At 39.0% G+C, this 24,178-nt stretch overlaps 1 protein-coding gene across 1 annotated transcript in view; it reads left to right on the top strand.

Moving 5' to 3' along the window:
• The first annotated feature begins 4,474 nt into the window (after positions 1-4,474).
• LOC128738695 (sodium-coupled monocarboxylate transporter 1) overlaps positions 4,475-24,178 on the top strand; it is a 182,710-nt gene continuing 163,006 nt past the window's right edge. The window contains exons 1-4 of the mRNA XM_053834018.1: positions 4,475-4,600; positions 14,961-15,155; positions 15,226-15,374; positions 22,400-22,561. Of these exons, the coding sequence (XP_053689993.1) occupies positions 4,588-4,600; positions 14,961-15,155; positions 15,226-15,374; positions 22,400-22,561 (519 nt within the window). The 5' untranslated portion in view covers positions 4,475-4,587. The remainder of the gene's footprint in view (positions 4,601-14,960; positions 15,156-15,225; positions 15,375-22,399; positions 22,562-24,178) is intronic.

The following is a 24,178-nucleotide window of genomic DNA, read 5'->3' as shown; positions in this document are numbered from 1 at the left end:
GTAACTTTGCATAAGGAAGACATATGTGATCTTGCCATATTCGAACGAAAGTTGTTGCGGACTATTTTTGTCGCTGTACAAACGGATTGCGGAGAATGGCGTAGGCGTATGAATCACAAGTTGCAGGCCCTACTTGGAGAGATTCCCATCGTACGTTGCTAGGATGCCTGAAGACTGTGCAATGAAATCTGCTCTCTTCAAGAATCCCATCGATGCGATGGCTCGGCTAAGTTGAAGCCGATTTGCGTGTGTCCAGACGCTCAACAAATTGGCGAAGAGTAGCCCAGCACCGAGCACAGAAGAGGAAGAAGAATTTTGTTAATCTTTTCGGATCCATTTCAAGCATGTTCGATTTAAATAGTTATTTTAGAAAAATTGTTTTCTTTGGGTTGAAAAGCGTTTTCCAGCGAATCAAGTTTAATTCAGCATTATTTTCTTTTCTGTCTCTTGATTTCGGAATCAGTTTCATTTTTGGCCTTTTATAACCTCTTAATTTACTTTAGACACAAGCTCAAGGCGTCGCTGAATGTGATTTTACGGTTCAGTTTTTCTAGTGCCTATTTAGTCACTGATAAAGAATTCTGCAAACAAGTAGTGAAAATTTTCTGCTCATGGAGACTCTATACGTTTGTTTGTAATACTTTTTCCGAGCACGCAATTAATTTGGTTCAAATTCCCATTATGTAATATTTTTGGAAAGAAAGTTGTTTGTTTGTTTTAATATTCCCAAGCAACAATGTGAGTTTTATTGTAGTTTTATGGTGGTTTTTATGACCAATTTTGGTCTTAAATGCCATCATAAGAGTGTAATAAAACCCAAATTGTTACTTGGGTTATCTTCTTAATATTATTAAATAATCTTTTATTGTCCAAAGAAGGAGTTCGTCTTAAGGTTTGCGATGGTATGGTGTTTGTTAACGGCATGCAAGTTTTTTTGGTGCAAAAGATGTAAACTCGATTGTGACGAACGTACTGCTCAAACCAAAAATGCTGAAATATCAATATCCCTGTACCCCGCTGGTCCAAATTCAATTTATTCGATTTAAAAGAAAGACTTGATTATAGGTAATCCTACAGTTTGGTGGATGTTCACGGTGTCCAGTTCTATCTTGTAATTTTGGTCGAACAAATAGCATTTTACCCTATCAAGTCTCTTGTTATCATAATCAGAAAACCTACCGTAGGATTCGATATGAAAGCACATTTATTTTGATGGAAAACATCGTTAGTGTTCCAAAGGATTCCATTGATATTGACCTTTACATCTCTCTACATCGAACAAGTACTAGGGTTGCACGTCCTACATTTGATCAATAAAGCTAGATATCTGATAATGACCAGGTTTCTGCTGTGCTCTGAAAATAATTTCAAGTCTTAGCGTCTTACTGACAAAGTGTAGATGACGAATCGATCTGCTCTCTTTCTCTGTTGGATGTTACCTACTCTGACAAGCCTCGAGATTTTTTTTCTTTTGCAGTGCTTTACTACTTTGCTTTGCCATCGAATGAGCTAAATGCACGCTCTTAAGGTCAAGCAAACCGTTTTAGTCTATATATTTCCCTGCCCAATGTTTTCTTTAGCATTCGGAGCAAATAGTTTCTAGCCGTCAATATGCGGGGGAAACATTAGCTCTGCGTGTAGTTGTGCTCTTTCTACGCAACATGAGTTTTAGATGTCTTTGCAGCTACCTATGTAAGTGATATGACTTTTAAAGTCGAGCTTGGAGTCTAAAAGGGCACTAAGATCTTTGACTTGTGACTCAGTTTAGTTCCAGCACCAGTTGGCGAAGCTTTCTATCCGTTTTTGCAGGAATAAAGCATCTTTAGAAATTTTCACGATTTCAAATAGGTTCAAATCGTCAGCATAAGACAGTCTCCAGAATTTAAGTACAAAATTAAGATCGTTGGGGTAGAACATGAGAGGCCCGAGGTGGCTGCCTTGCGGGAGTCCAGACGTGATATAGGAGTAAGTAATAGTTTCGTTGTGATCTTGTGATGGTAGTAATTTTCATCGTGCTATTAACTAACAAACCTTACAACATTATTCAAAACGCAGCCAAAGACATAGGTTTATCAAATCAGGGCCTTTCAGTGAAACATTTACATAGTTTGGCAGCTATAAATATTAAAATTAGTATTATGTTTGAAGTTTCCCTCCAACGCCCTACTAGCGTGCAAAGAAAATCGTAAAGCTTACTTCAGAAATTTGTCCGGTTTAATTTCTATGCGCACCCAATTTGATGAATATAATTCTCATTATACAACTATTTTCAACCATGTACCTCGTGTCAGTAGTGGTTCAGTTTCAACAACAATAACTTATTGATTCACAATTACTTTGTGCCTATGAAAAAAATATAAACAAACCTTTAGCTTCGGTATGGGTAGCAAAAATTTCAACTGAATTGTCTTTATCAATAGAAGCGATAGCAACAGATTCTTAATCCACTCCCATCGAATGAAGTATGTAAAACTGAATTTAATAAGGTTTGTTTTCGCCCTCTGTTTGGCATCAAGGTTTAATTGAAAAATTGCTGAACTCTGGATTTTCAATTTACATTGTCAAAATTTTACAAAACTATCGAACTCATTGAACTTTACAGGTTGTCTAGCAGAGTTCTAAATCTGACAGATTACCTGTTAGAGCTGGTATGTTTCATGGCTGGTGGTACCACTTCTAAATATGATACTCCTATATGATCAGGCATAAATCTTCGTGATCATCGTTCATGATGTTGGCTTTGTTATACATGCAGTTTTCTATGTTTATTTTGACAGCACTCTAGAAATTTTAAAATCAAAATTAGGTCTTTACAAAGATTTCATAAAGTGTGTATCCTTCCGGTGCTGGGCAACTGAAGAGGCGGGGTGAAAAAAACCTTAGAGATTTTTTAATCGAACCAAAAAATATGGGGTTTAAGAATTAATTTTAGTTTAAACGTGAAAACCAAATTTTTTCTTGCTTTTCATACATACGTTATTATTTTCCATGCAAAAACATACGAAAAAAAGAATAAATCAAGAGAAATTTTTTTTGCCGATTTTCGAAAATTCCATTGTTTGAATTTCCACTTCTGATTCGTGCTAGAAGCGTTAACACTCATTTTTCGAGTTCTTTAGGTTGTATAGCCTACAGACGATTTATTAATTTAGACTTATATCCCACAAATGTTTTTTTGCCCTCCGATTTTTCAAGCCAATTTCAAAGGGAGGAGGGGCTGGTGACAAAAACTTTAACAATAATTTGCAGCAGCCTAATTCCTTATAAATAAAAAAAAGATCAAACAAGAAGTATCAGGCAAATTTACCGAAATGCGAAAACCTTATTTAGATAATAAATAAATGCAAATTTTTGTGACTCGTCAAATATATGCACAGTTTATGATTACTTCCATTTAGTGTTAATTATCACGTCCAAAATATATGCAAACAACTACAGACGAACATCTGCTCACAAGTCCGGTATTGAACCGGCCGAAAAAAATTTACTATTTAACACCTCGATCGTTACCGCCGGGAAAGGGGACCAATCCTGTTTCGAAAACTGCTAAATTTTAACTACTTCACGCTTTTTTTTCCTTCCTCTTTCTCATTACAGATAAAGCTGCTCCCATCTGGGGCGATCCGGGGTGTCGGCAGCGTTGCTGATTGTGAGCGAAGCGTTGTGATACATTCATTGATCAAAAGGACCGTCAACATATATTTTGTATCCTTTTTTTTGGCTTTCACTGACACCCGTGCGGACAACCGGAAGCAATTAATTGATTGCCCCTAAGAGACAATTGATAAACTCAAGTTGAACTGTTGAAGTGTGAAAAAATAAGTAAGAAAAAACGGGGAAAAAGATAGGAACAGTGTTACGTCAACAATAAACAAATAGACTCAACGATACTGTACACCGATTGATACCAAATACATAGCAGTTAAACAAACAAATAAGTTAAATAACTTTAAGCAAGAATCAAAATGTGGCCAATTGCCGTAGTACTTATCGGGCTGGTTTCGGTCGGTGCAATTGCACAAGGGCAGCAGCACGGTTCCGATGAAGCGTGGCCAGAATGCGGCAGCGAGGAGAATTTGCATCACGGAGAATTTTCGCCCTACGACTATTCGGCTGTTGGATTTATGCTGATCGTTTCACTCGGAATTGGTGAGCAATGCTTTCGATAAATTTAAAAGCTTTAACGATCAAGTGACAAAGTTGTACGTTTGTGGTAAAAGTGGCAACACTGATGCCGATGTGCCGATGTGCTTTGTATCACAAATGGGCAGGAGTGTAAGCTCTTCGCGAGCTTGTTTTATCATAAATCGCCAATTTACAGGTGTTCCTCCATTCGATCGTTTAGTGCGGATCGTGAGTTTTAATAGATCTGTTATGGTGCACGGTGCAATATGCACTTTTAGTGCATTTTCGTTGATACGATTCACTAGTTTTGATAATTGTGTTTGAGAAGATATCATTTACAAAAAAGAAAGTGTTTTTGAAATGCTTTGCATGCCTTGTGGATTATGGCATTCGAATGGTGCAAATTACTTTTGAAGCACATTGAAATCTTTTGATGCGGTAGTAAACGTTCCCCGAGGAAATATGAGGACGGCCGGTAATAGTAGTTTTAATACTCGAATGAATCACTCTGCAAGGGCTTTGAAAATGTAAACTAGAGCTGATCTGTCTACTCTACTAATGAGATGTACGTGTTTCTAACGGATAGTTTTTAAAAACCAGTTGTTGTTCTTTGTTTAGTTTTATTCCGATATTACCGCTTTTAGGCAGTACGCAATCCGGATATTACTTGTGCAATGTAGAACTGTAACTTGTAAGCATTTGCGTAATTAAATTCTAAAACGTAATAACAATTTAACGATTTTTACATGTGCCAATAACGCATTCATCAGAACACTCGAGAACCATAAAAATAGATGCGATGTTAATAAGCAATAGGAAAAATGAATGATGTCAAATAATTGTCATTTCAATAGTGTACATACCTCAAACGGCACGCTCAATATTTGCGGTGCACAAATGAGTTTACTACTTTAATAGAAAATTGACCGGCATTTGTATGGGCAGTGGCAGTGCGGTGATCGTGAAGCAACATTGAAGTGGTTTATGCGGTGTTCATTGAATGCCGTTCCGCACATATTTACGGAGCGATGATTTAGAGTTGCTTCTAGGACGCGACGGAATATTTCACAGTATACATAAGTTTAACGTGCATCATTTTGGAGTAATTAAAATTTGAATCAAATGAAAGTCATGCAATTATTATCCCTTAGCCTCGTCAAAAAAAGCAATATTCGAAATCTGGGCTTCACAAATTAACTTATTTTATATCCATGACGATTAACTCATCAAAATTTAAACCGAATTTGAGAAATTATGCTGTTGAACAACTATTTTAATTGATTTAAACCTTCTGACAAAATACTGAATAATAAAATATCAATAATGGATAATTATTTTTGTAATATTGAATACAGTATTTCCACGGAACGTACCGTTTCAGTAGTTTATTGCATCTTTACAATATAGAAATTTTTTTGGCGCAAAAATAAAAACAAATTGGCTTAGTTTGGCTAACATTGAAAGCAAAATTGGTATACACAGTCGAATCAATGGGCCTGTATCGTATTTTTTAAACATGAATGCTTTAGTGGTGTTTAAAACAAACAATTTTCGGAGCAATTAGCATTACTTACATAGAATCCGGTATTTTATTGCTCCTGCATAAAGAGTACTAGAAAATTATTCCGACGGGCTTCGGATGAAATCGCTGACTTTGGATGTTGGCTGGTCAACCTCTACCTGCGGACAGTTTATTTCAATTTAATCTAACCAGTTGTGTAGCGTCTTGAGTTCCTATATTTTCGCGATTTTTGGAGTGGAAAACGCCAAAAATAACTTCCAAAATATTTGAAGGATTATGAACGGAAAGTTTTATTCCCCCGTCATATTCACCAGATATCATGTCGTTTGACTGGTAAACGGCAGTTAAATTTGGAATCACATTTCAACTCGAATTTGGCCTCTTTTCCGGGTTCGAATTTGACGAATTATGACAGTATTTTACCTGAAATTAAATAAAAGAAAACTTTCTCGAAATTAAATTCTACTACATTTTTATTTATTCGCGACAGATACGTATTTCGCTTACGACTTGCAGGTTTCATCAAAGTCTGTTTTCCGTTCGAAAACGTTGCCACAAGCTCAAAGTTCGGAAGCATATTAGGAAGTCGTACGTTTAAATTCAAATCCAAATTGAAGTTCCAATTTGAATTCTAATTTGTGTCAACTTTATTCACATATGACAAACTTGAGTCTAAATTTGAATTCAAATTTCAGTACAAAATAGCTGTCCAAATTTAATTCCGAACTTAAGTCAAAATTTAAGTCCATTATTTCACCTTTGAGTGCAATTTAAATCCAAAATTCAGTCCAGAGTAGAGTCTATAATTAAGTTCAAATTTAAAGGGTGTCCCACATCAAATTGCACCACCGAAGAAATGCTGTAGAAAATAACCTAATTGACCGATCCTTTTCAAACTTTCAGACAATCAAATATAACCAATTAGTAAGCTTTTGGCATATTTATTTCATTCAACTTCAATACCATAAGCGTATACTCGCACTTTACGTTTAACTCCATCCAAAAACTTTTGTATAACATCTGACTGCAGCTGTACGCAGTGCTATTTGTACGGAAACTCACTTTTTCTTCATGTCTTTCTCAGATCCTTGGGATGCTTCTGTAATGCCTGCTTGATAATAGCCTAGCATTTCTCGATGGGCCTTAGTTCCGGTGCATTGGGGTGGTTCATGTTTTTGGGTACGAAAGTAACCCCGTTGGCTTCGTACCACTCCAGGACATCCATTGAATAGTGGCACGAAGCTAGATCCGACTAGAAGATCGTAGGGCCCTCGTGTTGCTTCGACAGAGGAAGCAGCCCAAGCAACAATTTGGGTTTTATTATACTCTTATAATGGCTTTTATGACCAAAATTGGTCATGAAAAGCGCAATAAGAGCGCAATAAAACTGTCACTGTTACTTGGGAGACGCTTCTGTAGACACTCCTTGAGGTAGATCTGTCCGTTTACAGTCTCGGTAGTCACGAACGGAGCACTCCGTTTGCCACATGAGCAGATCGCTTGCCAAATTATGTATTTCTTGGGAAATTTTAAAACGTTCTGCATCCTTACTTTCTCCGGAATATCAAACTTGTGCTGGGCGGCGAAGTGCAGTCGCCCCGGAAGCTGCCGGAAGTCCGCCTTGACATAAGGCTCATCATCTATGATGAAAGCATTGAGGATTTTCCAGGCGTTTGCGCAAAATAAATTCGCGATGTTGCTTTTTGGGTGACGCCATTTTTTCCAATTTTCGAAAAACTGACCGCGATAAAAATACAGTGTAAACAATATGTAAACTCTAAATTACTTCTACCCAGATTTTCAAGAGAAAATACCCAATGGGTAATTTTCTACAGCGTTTCTTCTGTGGTGCAATTTGATGTGGGACATCCTTTTGATTCAAATTTGAGTTCAAATTTGCAACCAAATTTGTGTATACATATGATTTCATATTACAGTTCAGTGGCTCTGAAACTGAAATTGAATTTGTGTTTGAATTTTGGTCGAAATTCAAGTCCAAATTTGAGTCCAGCTGCAATTTTAAATTTAAGTTCAGATTTCAATCAAATTTAGGTCCACGTTTCATTCCACATTAAAACTAGTGTTAAATTTAAATTCAAATATAATTACAAATTCGAGTGTAAGCTACCAAATTGGAATCTGAATATGAACCCAAAGTTAAATTCAAAACTCAATCCAAATTCAATGCCTAAGTTTAGTCCAAGTTTAAGTCAAATCAAGTCAAGTTTAGTCCGCAAATTGGAAATTTAGGCCCCAATTAAGATCCGAATTTGAGGCCAATATAAAATCCATAGTCAAGTTTCTATTTGAGTTAAACTAAGTTTCAAATTAAATTCCAAATTTGAGTCCAAAATAATATTCAAGTTTGAATCAAAATTTAAATCCTTATGTCAGTAAAATTTAGCTCTAAATGTGAATCCAAGTTTGTGTCTTATTTAGATCCAAATTTGAATTTTTAGAGTATTTGAGTACCTAATTTCGATCCAAATTGGAGTCCACATATGAAACCAAATTCGAGTACAAACTTGAGTTCATATTTTAGCTTGGATTTGAGGTCAAAATTTAGTCCAAATCGTAATCTACATTTAAGTCAAGATTTGAGTTCTAATCTACGTTGCAAAGCAGAAATTCCAGTCTAAACTAAATTCCGAATTTCAGTCCAAGTTTAAGTCTGAGTTTTAGCTCAAATTTTAGTGAAAATTCATGCCCAAATTTAAGTCCAAATCAGAAGTCGACCTTGAATCTAAATTACAGTTCACAATTACGTACAGATTTGAGTCCCATTTAGATGAAAATTTGCATTCTAAATTTAGACCAAATTGGAATCCAAAGCTACGTTGGCCCTCCGGCGATACTGTGGGGTTGGTTGCGGGCTTTGCAAGCCTGAACCACTAAAAAAAACAAAGCAATGGACTCCGTAAGTAATAATAATAACTCTAATCGGAACAATCGGCAAAGACCCAGGCGAAGAAAACGGACTAACGATTGGAAATTAGGAACATGGAACTGTCGGTTTCTAAATTTCCTCGGAAGTACCCACGTGCTTTCTAAAGAAGTGAAAAGCCGCAAGTTCGACATCGTAGCGCTGCAGGAGGTATGCTGGAAAGGAACAATGGTACGTACGTATAGAGATGGTCATACCATCTACCAGATCTGCGGCAATACACACGAGCTGAGCACAGCTTTTATAGTGATGGGCGAGATGCAGAAGCGGGTGATCGGGTGGTGGCCGATCAACCCCCGAATGTGCAGATTAAGAATCAAGGGCCGATTCTTCAATATAAGCATAATTAACGTGCACAGCCCTCACCTCGGAAGTACCGATGATGACAAAGACGAATTCTACGCGCAGTTGGAGCGTGAATACGACCGCTGCCCAAGACATGATGTCAAAATTATCATCGGGGACTGTAATGCTCAGGTTGGTCAGGAGGAGGAATTCAAACCGGTGATTGGACGGTTCAGCGCTCACCCACAAACGAACGAAAACGGCCTAAGACTTGTCGACTTCGCCGCCTCCAAGAACATGGCCATACGTAGTACCTTCTTCCAGCATAACCTCTACCATCGGTACACCTGGAGATCACCCAACCAGACAGAATCACAAATCGACCACGTTCTGATAGATGGTCGGCACTTTTCAGACATTATCGACGTCAGAACCTATCCGGGCGCTAACATTGATTCGGATCACTACCTAGTGATGGTAAGGATACGTCAAAAACTATCTGTTGTGAACAACATACGATACCGCCGCCCGCCACGGTATAATCTAGCGCGACTGAAGCAACCAGAGGTCGCCGAAAACTACGCGTTATCTCTCGAAACCGCGCTGCCGGAAGAGGGAGAGCTGGATGAAGCCCCTCTTGAAGACTGTTGGAATGCCGTGAAAACAGCCATTAACAGCGTAGCGGAGAACGTCCTAGGCAGTGTGGCACCGAATCGACGTAACGAATGGTTTGACGAGGAATGCCAGCAGATATTGGATGAGAAGAACGCAGCGCGGGTACAAATGCTGCGTAGAGCCACCCGTCAGAATGTGGAGCGATACAAACAGAAGCGGAGGCAGCAAACCCGACTCTTCAAGGAAAAGAAGCGCCACCAAGAGGAGAAGGAGTGCGAAGAACTTGAACAGCTGTACCGCTTCAGAAACTCAACGGATCTCGCAAAGGCTTCGTGCCGCGGGCCGAAATGTGCAGAGATAAAGATGGAGGTATCTTGACTGATGACCGTGCGGTGATCGAAAGGTGGAAGCAGCACTACGATGAACACCTGAATGGCGTGCAGGCGGAAGACCATGATAGCGGAGGAAGTGACCACATTGGTGCAGCAAGCGACGAAGATGTGCCACCCCCATCGATAAGGGAAGTTAAAGAAGCCATCCAGCGGCTGAAGAACAACAAAGCAGCGGGAAAGGATGGCATTGGAGCGGAACTTATTAAAATGGGCCCGGACAAGTTAGCCGGCTGTCTGCATCAATTGATTGTCAAGATTTGGGATACGGAACGACTACCGGAGGAGTGGAAAGACGGGGTTATCTGCCCTATCTACAAGAAAGGTGATAAGCTGGATTGTGAGAACTACCGAGCCATCACTATCCTGAATGCCGCCTGCAAAGTGCTGTCCCAAGTCCTCTTTCATCGACTATCGCCAATAGCCAATAGATTTGTGGGAAGTTACCAGACCGGCTTCATGGAGGGTCGTTCTACAACAGACCAAATCTTCACCCTGCGGCAGATCCTCCAGAAGTGCCGCGAATTCCGAGTCCCCACGCACCACCTGTTCATCGATTTCAAAGCCGCATATGATAGCGTAAACCGACAAGAGCTATGGAAAATTTCGGACGAAAACGGCTTTCCGGGTAAGCTTACTAGACTTATCATGGCTACGATGGAATCTCGCAGGGGACTTCGACAAGGAGATGGTCTTTCCTGCCTGCTATTCAACATTGCGCTTGAAGGTGTTATAAGGCGAGCGGCGATCGAAATGCGGGGCACGATTTTCAATAAATCCAGTCAATTTATCTGCTTTGCTGACGACGTGGATGCTGTCGGCAGAACATTTGAGGCGGTGGAAGATCAGTACACCAGACTGAAACGCGAAGCAGAGAAGATTGGATTGCAGATAAATAGGTCTAAAACGAAGTATATGCTGGCGGGCGGGACCGAGCGCGACAGGGCTCGCTTGGGCAGCACCGTGGTAATCGACGGGGATGAGTTCGAGGTAGTCGACGAGTTCGTATACCTTGGCTCGCTGGCAACAGAGGACAACAATACCAGCCGTGAGATTAAAAGACGTATTATCAGCGGAAGTCGGGCCTACTACGGACTCCACAAACACTTGCGGTCGAACAATCTGAGCCCCCGTACAAAGTGCACACTGTACAAAACGCTAATTAGACCGGTTGTCCTCTACGGGCACGAAACGTGGACATTGCTAGAAGAGGACCTACGAGCACTCGGAGTTTTCGAACGGCGGGTGCTAAGAACCATCTTTGGCGGAGTGCAAGAGAACGGTGTATGGAGGCGAAGAATGAACCACGAGCTCGCGCGTCTCTACGGCGAACCAAGTATTCAGAAAGTGGTTAAAGCTGGACGGATACGTTGGGCAGGACATGTTGCTAGAATGCCGGACAACTATCCTGCAAAAATGGTTTTCGCATCAAATCCGGTAGGAACAAGACGAAGAGGGGCACAGCGAGCGAGGTGGCAAGACCAGGTGGAGCGAGATCTGGCGAGCACTGGGTGCCCGCGGAACTGGAGATCAGTTGCCATGGACCGAAACAGATGGAGAAATTATACTGCGCAGGCCTTGTCATAAGACGTTAGGCCAATTAAGTAAGTAAGTAAGTGGAATCCAAATTAGAACCTACATTTAAGTCCAGATTTCAGAAAATTTTGGTCCACATTTGATTCCAACGTTGTACCTAATTTGAATCCCAATGTATGTTTAAACTCTAGAACAAGCTTTGAGTCTGAATACGAGTCCAAACTTAAGCTCGATTTTCAGTCAAGATTTGATGCCAAAGTTAAGTCCAAACTTTAGCGAAGAGTTGAATCCAAAAATGAAAATTTGAGTCCAAATTAAAATTCGAATTCGAGTACTAAATACAGGCCACATTAGAGTCAAATGTGATTTCAAATTTTAAAAATAACATCCAATTTTGAAACGAAATTTGGGTGCATATTTCAGTTAAATTAGTTCTAAATCTGAAACTGAGTTTGTGTCATATTTAGATCTAAATTTGCGCCACATATGAAACCAAATTCAAGTACAAGCTTAAATTCACATTTGAGTCCAAACTTGAACGGAACATTCAGTTCAAATTGGAATAAGATTTGAGTCCTGATCTGTATTCGTCCAAATTAAAATCCTCGCTGGAGTCCAAAATACTACATATTATAAATTTAGATCCTAATTCAGGCTCAACTTTAAGTCTAAATTTGAGTCCAAATTTGCATTCAAATTTGAGACCAAATTTACATTCAGATGTAAGTGGAAATATGAGTTCATACTGCAGCTTAGTAGCTCTAAATCTGATTTCGAATTTGTGTCCAATGTATAAGTCCAAATTTATGTCCTAATTTGAGACCAAATTTGAATCCAAATACAAATGCAAATTTGAGTTAAAACTTTGAGTCCAGATTTCAGGCTGATTTAGTTGCACATTTGTTTCCAAAATTGTGTCAAATTTAAATTCAAATAAAAGTAATTCAAGTACAAACTTGAGTCTGAATACGAATCCAAACTTGAGTTCAAAGTACAGTCCAAATTTAATGGCAATAATTAGGCCAAATTTTAGCCAAGATTTGAACCCATAAGTTGAAATTCGAGTATAAATTAAAATCCGCATTTGATTCCAAAAATAGTCTATAATTTAGTCCACATTTGAGTGTAATTTAGTTTCAAATTTGAGTCCAAACTCGAGCCCAGCTCCAATACTGACTCCAAATTAGAATTCCTAAATAAGACCAAATTTGAGTCAAATTTTTATCCAAATTTGAGTCAAATTTAAATCCAAATTTGAATCCATATTCAAAATTCAGTTCATGATTGAGTTGAAATTTAAGTCTAGTTGGATCGAAGTATGATCCGAATAAGAGTGCAGCTTTTAGTTAAGCTTTGAGCTAAAATTTGTGGCAAAATTTAAGTCCAAATTTAGGTCCACATCCGATTTGATTTGATTCTCTATTGCAGAAGCTTTCAGCTTGCGGCTGATTCGCCTCTTCCCACAATTGGTGCCGAATTTATGTCAGATTTAAATTCAAATATAATTCTAAATTCAAGTACAAACTTAAGTCCGGTAAGGTTCGAATCTTTTCCTTGTCAAGTGACTTTAGCAAGGGTTCATTCTCAGGCACCTCATTTACCATTCCTTCATGCTGAATGCTATATTTACCCTCTGAAGCCTCTTGATAGTCAAAATGTCCCTCCTATAGTTTAGTGTACTGGTCAGAGGTACTAATGAGTCCTCGCCAGGGACGGCTATTATATGGGATAGTACTGGCAGCGAGTAATAAGTGGGTAAAGTAGATCAAGCTTTGAAGGAAGGGTAAACTCCAATACACACAAGCACGCATAAAATTTAATAAGCATATCGTTCATTCAATAGCGATTATAGAAAAAAGAAATGCAGTGCAGGTCATACAGCAAACACCCGGGTGATATCACAATAGATCAACTAAATGCTGCTCGCAGTGATTAGTCCACACATGAAAAGAAATAAGTCAGATTTCGAGTCTGAAGACAAGTCCAAACTTGAGTTCAAATTTCAGTCCAAATTCAATGTCAAGTTTTAGTCTAAGTTTTAGTCAAAATTTTAGTCCAACTGTGAAAATTCTAAAACCGACTTTGAGATATTTAATTCCACACTCGAGCCCAACTTTAATTCTAAATTGGAGTCCAAAAAAACATCCAAGTTTAAATAGGTCCATGTTTCAGGCAAATTTAGCTCTAAACCTGAATCCGCGTTTGCGTCAAATTTGCGTCCACAAAAGAATCTAAATTTGAATACAAGCTTGAGTTTACATTTGAGTCCAAATTTGAGCACAAAATTTAGTCCTGATTGGAATTCAAGCTCAAGTTTAAGTTTTTTGTCCGAATCTGTGTTCGAAAGCAGAAATTCGTGTCCAAATTATAGTCTTTAATCAAGTCTTGCTAAAAATTTGAATCTAAATTTGGGTCCAAATTTAACCCCAAATATAATTCCAGGTTTCTGTTAAATTTTGGTCCACAATTTAATTTTAATTTTTTGTCAAATTCATATTTCAAAATAAGTTTAAATCCGAGTACAAAATGAAGTCTGAACGTGAATCCAGTGAGTTCGAACTGCAGTCCAATTTAGATGCCAAAGTTTAACCCAAGTTTTAGCCAAGATTTGAGTCTGAAAGTGGAAATTTAAGTCCAAATTAAAATCCGAATTCGAGTTCAAGATACAGTCTGTAATTCGGTTCAAACTTGAGTCAAATTTAATTCCAAACTCGAGTCCAAATTGAAGTCTACATTCGAATCCAAATTTAAGTCGAAATTTAAACTCATATTTCAGTCAAATTAAGTTCGAAATCTGGATCAGAGTTTGTTTCAAATTCAGGTCCAAATTTGAGCACAAGCTTGATCCCACATTTTTGTACAAATATAAGTCACGATTTGAGTCCAAATCGGTGTTCGAAAGTAGGCATTCGAGCCCAAATTAAAATTCGAATTTCAGTCAAAATTAAAGTTCAAATTCAGATTCAAATCTGACTCCAAATTTAAGTCTAAATTTAGGTTCAAATATATACCCCAATTGGAGTTGAAATGCGAGTTTATATTGCAGCGCAGTAGCTCCAAATCTGAATTCGCGTTTCCATTAAATTTAGGTTCAAATTTAAATCTAAATTTTAGTCAAATTTATGCCCATATTTGATTCGGAATTAGTGCCCAATTTAAATTTAAATTTGAGTACAAGCTTAAGTACAAATTTATGTTTGAGTACGAGTCCTAACTTGAATTAAAAGTTCAGTCCAAATTCGATTTTGGAATTTTTAATCTAAATTTAGGATTTAAATCCGAGCTTTTCGAATTAGAATCCGAGCTTTTCGCAATTTGCGACTAAATTCGATTCCAAAGTGTAGTATAAATTTTAGTTCTAAATTTCTAAATTTAAGTTGTGCCAATTTTGGTCCATATTCTAGTTGAATCCAAATTTGAGTCCGAATTTTTATCAAATTTAGGTCCATGGTTTAGTCCAAACATGAGCCCAAATTTTATCTCATATTTGAGTCAAATTTTTGTCAAAATTCGAGTCCGAATTTTTTTTTCTTTCCTCTCCTAGGAGTTTTTTACGGATATTTCGTAAAGCCAAAGAAGACGGAAGGAGGCGATCCCAGCTCGAATGAGTTTCTGCTCGGTTCGGGAATGACAGTGTTCCCGGTAACGCTGAGCCTGACAACGAGCTTCATCACGGCAATTGAGTTATTAGGAAATCCATCGGAGATGTTTTTCAATGGAACACAATTTTCACTTATCGGTAGGTTTAACTGGGTGCTATAATTATAAAATAATCCTAACTGCTGACTTACTCGATTATTTTTTTTCAGTGATCTCAGCTCTGCTCGTGGCACCGGTTGCTGTCAAATTGTTTTACCCCATCTACTTCAAAATGAACCTAACAAGCTGCTACGAGTATCTGGGAACACGGTTCAACAACAAGCTTCGAGTTTTCGGAGCAATTTTGTACATTTTACAGGTAAATATTATACCTATAGCTATCCATTTTGCAACTTTCAATCAAAACCACAGCCTAATGCGAAATTCTCGTCGCAAAGATCCTTTTTTTTGCCAATTTGAATTTGAACCAAAATGGAACAGACTTCAAAATTCAATCACTCAAACCCTACATCCATCATCCAATCATCATCCCTTTCGAAGAATTCAGTTGCCCCAGTAGCACCAGAAGCAGCAGCAGCAGACTTACGCAAATCATTTCATTTCCATTTGGACCGAAATCAACCAGAAAACCAATTAGCAGTGGGATAACAGAGAACCCCAGCTTTGTGGTGTCGCGCTGCGGCGGAAGGTCAAAAATTGCAAAACGACATCCATTCTCCCCCTTCCCCCACCCACTGTAAACCATTTCCATTTGATAAACAACAATTATAACCGAGATTCGATGGCTTCTTTCGTTAGCCGGTCAGCCGGTTTTGAAACCGTACCGTATCTAACCAAGCCTCTAACCTTGACTCTTGCTTGGGAGCTTGAAAGGTGATGTACAGGGTACAAAACGTCTGTCACTTATTCTATTAACTTGTATAGTTTCAAACTATGATTGACAGTAGCTAAAGTACATTGGAATGTATGTTTCAACATTACAACGGTAAAGGTTAGTTTTTTATTGTGACTGACTTATTGCATTACTCTTCCATTAATTTCAATAAGCGCTAGACTACTCCGGAGTCAATGACATACGGATTAATTACGTTTACAACCGATGTGACAATTCAAGGCCTTGCAACGTTATTTTATCGTTCATACCTAATGGCTTTATTTATACGTCTGTACCGGTTACGGACAGATCTGTGTTGTTTACATTTGCTAGAAATATCGCGTGTCTTCAAGTCAAGCAAACTGGCTCATTATTGTAATCACGATTACGAAACAGAAAGTTGACAAATTCCCAGATTGAAATGATTTTCTGTAATTATTGCTGTACTGCTGCCGTATTAATTGTTAATTCACGGTCGATTTGTTCCACATTCATTACCTAGAATGAAATATTGCTAACGGTAGTGAAACAGGAAGATAGAGTCAGGCTCGTTTGTCAGCCGTCTCCATAGTCGGGATCAGCTACTGTAATTGTTTTCCGTCAAACGAGCATCGTTGTAACTCGTTTTTATCGGATGGACATGAATGGAAATGGGTAACATTCTCGGAGTATAGTATGTTGAACGACAAAGAATGTAGCAGTCAACAGTAAAAGATGCTTTTTCAATTCAATTGCTGATTGCTAATTGATTGAACCGCTATGTATGTAAAGTTTGGTTATTTGAACAATTCGAAAACGTGTAAATATCAATGTAAATACGCTTTCGGTAGCGATTGAATATAGCAAACACTTTTTTTAAAGATAATAGTATTTGTAGGGGAAAGTCGTCGTGGTTGGGCCACTTTTTGACATTTGTCCATAACTTACGTTTCAAAATAAGCGTTGGAAATCTAAATACATCGATGCAAAGGTCTTAGAATATGGTGTAGTTCTGGAAAATCTCGAACTGATTGCTTGAAAAATAATAAAGTTATAGGCATTTAGTTGAAGACACAAAATGTTGTCATAGTCGGGCCATGTTGTACAGATTGGGCCATCACTATACTATATAGAGTTATGAAAAGAATGAAGTAGAAATACTCTATTTTTAATTACATATTGTACTTCTGCGCTTAAAATTATGGTGGCCCAACCATGGCTACACAAGATGCCCGACCTTTACAATAAGCGCTTTTGTAGAATTTCGCCTCACCATACTGGTCGGGATTTTTCTATGGTCTTTCTATGGAGCACAACACACTCAGTACATTTTCAATATTTATCTTGAAATTTGCGTTTTATGAATTACTAGCTGACCCGACAAACTTCGTATTGCCACAAATTAAACTGTGTTGTACATGAATCGTGAATCTCGAATGGCCTTTGTCACAATATCGAGTGTGCAAGTTTCTGAGGAGTTCATGGGTGTTTTAACCTTCCGTTACTCGCGCTGTTGTATTTTGTACAACACTTGTAGATTTTTGAATGCCATTTTGTTTTAAAGTAACAGATCGATGTCAAACCAATGCGTATTCTTCAATAAACTTATTAGGAACAAAATGACATAATTATTAAATACATCAACGCTTTAAATAGCGCAGAAAAATAGATCAGCATAAACCGAAGTCGCAGAAATGATGCAAGCGCCGTACGAGGGGTACCGCAATTGGTTCCTACTGGAATTTTCTCTCGTTTCTTCATAAGGGAAATTGGTTTCTGTATCCAGCAAAGTTATTCAGCAGTTGATGATCATTCCGCATGTGTGAAAAAGTTCACAATTTCGTGACTTCGGGCTGCTAGTATATGGGTCAGCTTTCTGAATGTGTTATATCTACAGAATCTGTTTTTTTAAGGACTTGTTGAGAAAATGTTATAGTAGATCAAAAACGCTAGGTTGATGAACGGAAATTTCAAATTTTCTCACTATATGTCATTACTGTGCGAAAAACTTCCTAAAACATTCTTGCCCAAGCGAATCAAAACACCACATCAGCCCTACTTTCTAAGCTGCCAACAGCAGAAATGATATCATACTATGTTTTATGTGAAAAACATCTAAGAAAACATGATAACTGCTAGAAAAAAATCTAGTCAATAGAATGTTATCTCATTTAAGAACGATAACATGATCTTTTCGAATGCACCAACCTGTATACGGCCGCAATGGTAAGGCGTACAATGTACACCACATTTTAGCGCCGCCTGGTGACAAACTCATGAAATTATATGCCCCAACAGAAAAGTCTTGACCTACTGATTAACTTTGCTGAAGACAGTAATTTTCTATCTAGCCAAGATTTCGAGATATTCCGAGAAAAAGAGTGTTGTACAAAATACAACGCGCGAGTATCCGTGTTACAAAAGTTGGCGCGAGTAACGGAAGGTTAATACACAAATTTTCCTCACATTAAGGTAGAAAACAACTCCCCCCATTGCTTAGCCTGATAAAATAAAGCGGATAGCATTTAAATATTCGCCATCATTACAAACCATTTCGCCGAATACCATTTTGCGGAACACCAATTCTCGGTTGACCATAACGCGGAATATAGAGTTTCGCAGAATACCATTTCGCGAAAAACCTTATGCGGGATGTACCATTGGTAAATCTTTTCGTAGACAGTACCACTTCGTAGGAGTGACCCAACTGAAGGAAAGTAATAGAGGTCAGTAGATCTAGGAAAATAAATAAACCTAGATAGAGGTGCTCTCTACGCCAAGCCCCCCCCCAGTGGCCGGCGCTTCCGACGGGCCAGCAATACCCGCGGCCTGTGTCCGTCTCGCCCTGAATCATCTAATGTTACTATTGATAGTTTCAGGTGGTCTTGCTATTGACTAATGTTTTATGAAAGAGTCGAAAGTTTCTCGAGTTAGATTAGTTTTTGAGTTACGCAAAAATTTCTGTTTTATTTGTATGAGAGTCGTTATCCCCCTACCACAGGAGTGAGGGGTCTCAAACCATCATAAAAAAATCTTGCCTCCAAAACCCCCCACATGCCAAATTTGGTTCCATTTGCTTGATTAGTTCTCTAGTTATGAGGCCATTTGTATTTCATTTGTATAGGAGCCCCCCTCCTAAAGTTAGGAGGGGTCCTAATTCACCATAGAAAAAATAATTGCCTCCATAGAAAAAAAAACCTTCACATGCCAAATTTGGTTCCATTTGTTTGATTAGTTCTCGAGTTATGAGGAAATTTGTATTTTATTTGTATGGGAGCCCTCCCTCCTAAAAAGGTAAGGGATACTGATTCATCATAGAAATAATTCTTGCCTCCAAAACTACCCACATGCCAAATTTGGTTCAATATTTCATTTGTATGGAAGCCCCCCTCTTAAAGAAGAGGGGAGTCATAATTCCCCTTCTAAAGAGGGGACTACTACTTACTACTTTTCCTCACAGTAAAGTAGAAAACAACTCCCCCCATTGCTTAGCCAGATAAAATAAAGCGGATAGCAATATTCGCCGTGATTGTATAACATTTCGCCGAATACCATTTGGCGAAAAACTTTACGCGGAATGTACCATTTCACGGAAAACCTTTTTGTGGAAAGTACTCACGGCTCGTGCAATGCAATCTGACATAGTTGGTTTGAATCTTTGCTTATTGTGGGCGATTCTTACCTCGAAAATATTGCGCCATATCAAGGGCCTGGTTTCGGTTACAGACAAGGCTGTTATATATATGTAGATAGCAGATAGATTTTTTGACAAAACAGACAGAGACAGTCAGGAAGACAGACAGACAGGCCGTGTCAGAGAGATAGACAGACAGGCAGTGTCAGAAAGACGGACAGACAGAGTCAGAAAGACAGACAAAAAAAGAAAAAAAAAACTGACGGATAAACAAGCAGACTGAGTCAGAAAGACAGACAAACAGGCACAGTCAAAAAGACTGAGAGGCGGACAGAGTCAGAAAGACAAACATCGTCAGAAAGACAGACAGACAGGCAAACGAAGACAGGAAGACAGACAAAGTCAGAGAGACACACAGACAGACAGACAGAGTTAGAAAGGCAAACAGAAAGACAGACGGAGTCAGAAAGACAGACTGATAGACACAGTCAGAATGACAGACAAACAAACAAGCTTAGAAAGACAGACAGACTGTTTACACATTGTTTGACACATTGTTTATTAAAGTTAATGTGTAATATAAACAGAACTTTAAAATTATTCGTATTCCTTAATTCATTTCATAAAGTCCCACAGCAAAAAATCCCTTGAGTTGTTAAATTACTTTGTCGCACAATACATGCCATTAATTGAGAGACGCTGATCACGCAGATCACGTCTCGAATTTCGATTTGGTTCCCATTAAATCCCAAATTGCTTTCCCACACTTAAAATCCATATAAGTTTCCCATACTCGAAATACGCACTAAGCATTTTTCATAAAACAATGACCTGAATCATGATCAGTGATTTATCAGCAATAATTCGAAACGCTGTTACCAGGCACTCTGTTACTATGCGGAGGCGGTGATGTCATTGTTGCGTATGACGCAATCGATCATGCACTGATCGATATAGCACGTTGTAGGCGTTAAACATTTTTACGATGCCATGCATCGTAATTTTTAGCATGCCATTGGTCAATACTAGATTTGGGCTCAGACTCCTCTTTCAGAATTATAATGATAGAAAGATTTACCCCAATAAATCAATCCTAGTTTAGTCGCAAACGACAAGTTGTATTCAAAAATATTGCTTTTATTTTTCTACAAAATTCCAAATTGAAATGTGAAGGTAACAGCTCAAACGTTTAGTGACCGAGTTACATGTTTACGAAGTTACACAGTTACTTAGTTACACGTTGAAGATTCTATGATATGTACAAGGCAGAGTTAGAAAGACAGACAGACAAACAGGCAGACAGTCAGGATCAGAAAGACAGGCAGACAGGCTCACAGCCAGACAGACAGAGTCAGAAAGACAGACATACAGAACGAGCCATGAAGGTAGACACTTAGACAGACAGGCAGAGTCAAAGAATTAGAAAGACAGGCAGGCAGAGTTAGAAAGACAGACATACTGGCCGAGCCATGAAAATAGACAGACAGGCAGATTTAGAAAGACACACGGACAGAGAAGCAGACAGAGTAGGAAAGACAGAAAGACAGCAGATAGAGTCAGAAAGACAGTAAAACAGACAGAGTTAGGAAGACAGACAGACAAGCCGAGTCTGAAAGATAGATAGTCAGGCAGAGTCAAAAAGACAGACAGACAGAGTCAGAAAGTCAGACAGAGACGGACAGGTAAGGTCAGAAAGACAGACAGACAGACAGGCACATATAGTCAGAAAGACAGACAGACAGACAGACAGAGATTGGAAGATACACAGAGTCAGATAGACAGACAGACAGAGAGGGAGACAGAGTTCGAAAGACAGACAGGCAGACAAAGTTAGAAAGACAGACATATAGGCCTAGCCAGAAAGATAGGCAGACAGACAGAGTCAGAAAGACAGACAAACAGACAGACCGACCGAGTCAGAAAGAAAGAGAACAGACTGATTGACAGACAAAGCCAAAGCAAAGTCATGGGTATAAACGTCCTGTTGGGAACTTGACCCTTCTTTATCGACAGACTTCGCAGCCGGCTATTAGAATACAGGACAGCTACGGGGCTAGTGCAACGATCCTACTGACTCTATTTAGCAGCACTGCTTAGCCGAGATTTGAACATACGATGACTGGCTTGTTACCTCGAAACCAACTAAGCGGCTGACAGACAGATAGAGCCAAAAAGACTCTATCTCAGTAGTCAGGAAGACACGCAGACAGGCCGAGTTAGAAAAATAGACAGACAGGCAATGTTAGAAAGATATTCAGCTAGCATTTTTGAATATAAAAGATAAAAACCAGCATTACGTACAGATATGCATGTTAATAAATCGTATGTTTTATTGGTTTGTTCGTTTTGTCCATCTTGTCCATTTTTAGATAGCTGAAATTTTTTCACATAAGTTATAAAAGATTCAGAATGATATAACTAGTGTTTTATTTTGACGAAACACGTTTTAAATAATTTAAAATTTTGATGAAGCCATGGAAACGCATTGCATTTTATTCTTAACTGCAAGAAAATTGATATTTCTGGCACGATGGTCGGGTTTTACTTCAGTAAAAGGACAGCAATAACACTATTTGATGAGATAGTTTTGAGGAGAAGAATCAGGCTGGAAAAAATAAATTCAGTAAAATGAGTAGGGCATGTTCTCAGCATTCTGTTCATCGAAGTATCAGTTCATCCGTACCTTGTTATTACATTTTCTCAGAATTTCATCAAAACTCTTAGCAAGTACCATTCATGTTTAAAAAATATAACCTTTCATTTCGCAGAATTCAGTTCACTTGGCAAAAACCTCTTCACCAATGAAGTCCATCCTTACGAACACATCACCAGTTTCTCCATCGTTGCTCATCACTCTTGTCATGTCTTTTTCACCGCTATACCACCCTACTTGCAGATGTCATTCTACACGTCCGTGGCTGTCCTGGCACCGGCCATAGCCCTGTCCAAAGCAACAGGTCTGGACACGCACGTAGCCGTCGTGCTGATCTACTTCGTTTGCGTGTTCTACTCGTCACAGGGCGGCATGAAAGCCGTCGTTATCGCCGATACATTCCAGGTAAGTGCAAAGTGAAATGATTTTTACCCGTCCCGTCATTCCCATCCTGGGGGCCTTGCGGGGTGAGCCCGTGAGCCCGTGACGTTCAGAAAGCGATTCTGCCGCTTCACTGCTGACGTCTCGATGTCAACGCTTGAGTTGAAGTATGTTCGCTGCAGTGCAGCGGAAACAATGCTGCTTGAAAGGGGGAGAAGTCAAATGTCGTAATATTTTCAATTTTCCTTCCAAGTTGCAGTACTATTTTCCGTTTCGTTAAAAATGCGAATTGAAAAAATTTACGAGCTAATTGAAACGTGAAATTACGTTAATAAAAACAATTCATTACCTGGTTTCATGATTGCATCAAGCTTTTTTTTGGTCATACACATTAAATGGGAATCATTCTAGGGTTTAGACTTTACAAAACAATCGGACGGCCATTTTCCCGGAAATAAGTTTCCCAATCAATCAGCCCAGAAGTGGTCGAGTCTGCAGCTGGTCTGTGCAAACTTGTTTGTTAGTTATTTTTTCCACTATTACCCATTTAATTCAACTCGATTCATTCCCATAATACCTACACGCCCGGAGCACACGCTGGCTGCGTTAGCTTGAAGAAGGAAACCCTAAACGACAAGAGCTGCTCAACATGAAATCAACAAGCTTGGCTCGTACCATGCCGGCAGTAAATCAACAACCATCCCGGTATTATCATCAGAAGAACAATCAGGGACTCTTCTGCTGCATCTCATCCAGGCCATTGTTTCTACCTTGAATTTGTTCCGAGTGGCTTACGACGCGTCCGCCGGTTGATGCCACGGTACGGCACGGCACGGAAAGCAGAATGTCAGCGAAGTGATCAACCATTGTCGTTATCCAGAGAGAGAGAGAGATTGTCCTTTTTCCCGTCTTCTATGGTTCTGTGCCGACGGCAAAGAGTCATACCGGCGACCGTCCGTCAGGGCGAGGGAACGCACAAGAAAAACGCTTTTCACCGACCGATCACGTCGTCGAGTGGACATCAGCAAGTGGCTGAATGAAGGCGATTACAAGGGGAAAACCGTAGATGGGGTCCATTGTTGCAAAGGGTAATGGTACCAACCCATTGGTTAAGGGGGGTTATCTCTGTCTACCTAGTGTGGGTGGTTCGGGTTCGAATCCTAAGGTCCTACAATTTCACGAACTGTACTGTCTCTTTAAAAAAAAATTATTTAAAAGGCGATATTTTTTCCAATTCTACTATAAGCTCGAGCTGTACTTAAATGTAGAGGAAAAATAATGTCTGTAATATATTATAGTCCAATTTCGAATGAAACTACTAGTCTGTGTAGTCTGGTAAGCGAACGAAATGAGTTTTTTATTATCTTAGGTCAGGTAAGCAGGGTAAATGTACTCTGCTTCTAGGAAGGTGGCTGTGTGTGTTGTCTATTTAAGTGATTACTTTCGCGAAGAATGAACCGGATTGTGAATACGCTTTTTTTCCGGACGTCAATGAGAACCGGTACAAAACGCAGCCGGGTCATCGTTCGTTCGCATGTTTGCTAAACAAATGGGCCTTTGAGTGTGTAACAATTGCATTCATAAGGCAGCGTTGTTGGTTGTTCTGATAAGATTCTACATTGATAATAATTAGCACTACTT

This window comes from Sabethes cyaneus, chromosome 2 (assembly GCF_943734655.1).
Source record: "Sabethes cyaneus chromosome 2, idSabCyanKW18_F2, whole genome shotgun sequence".
Taxonomy (NCBI): domain Eukaryota; kingdom Metazoa; phylum Arthropoda; class Insecta; order Diptera; family Culicidae; genus Sabethes; species Sabethes cyaneus.
Note: the sequence above shows the minus strand (reverse complement) of the source record. Positions and strands in the feature narration are given on the sequence as shown.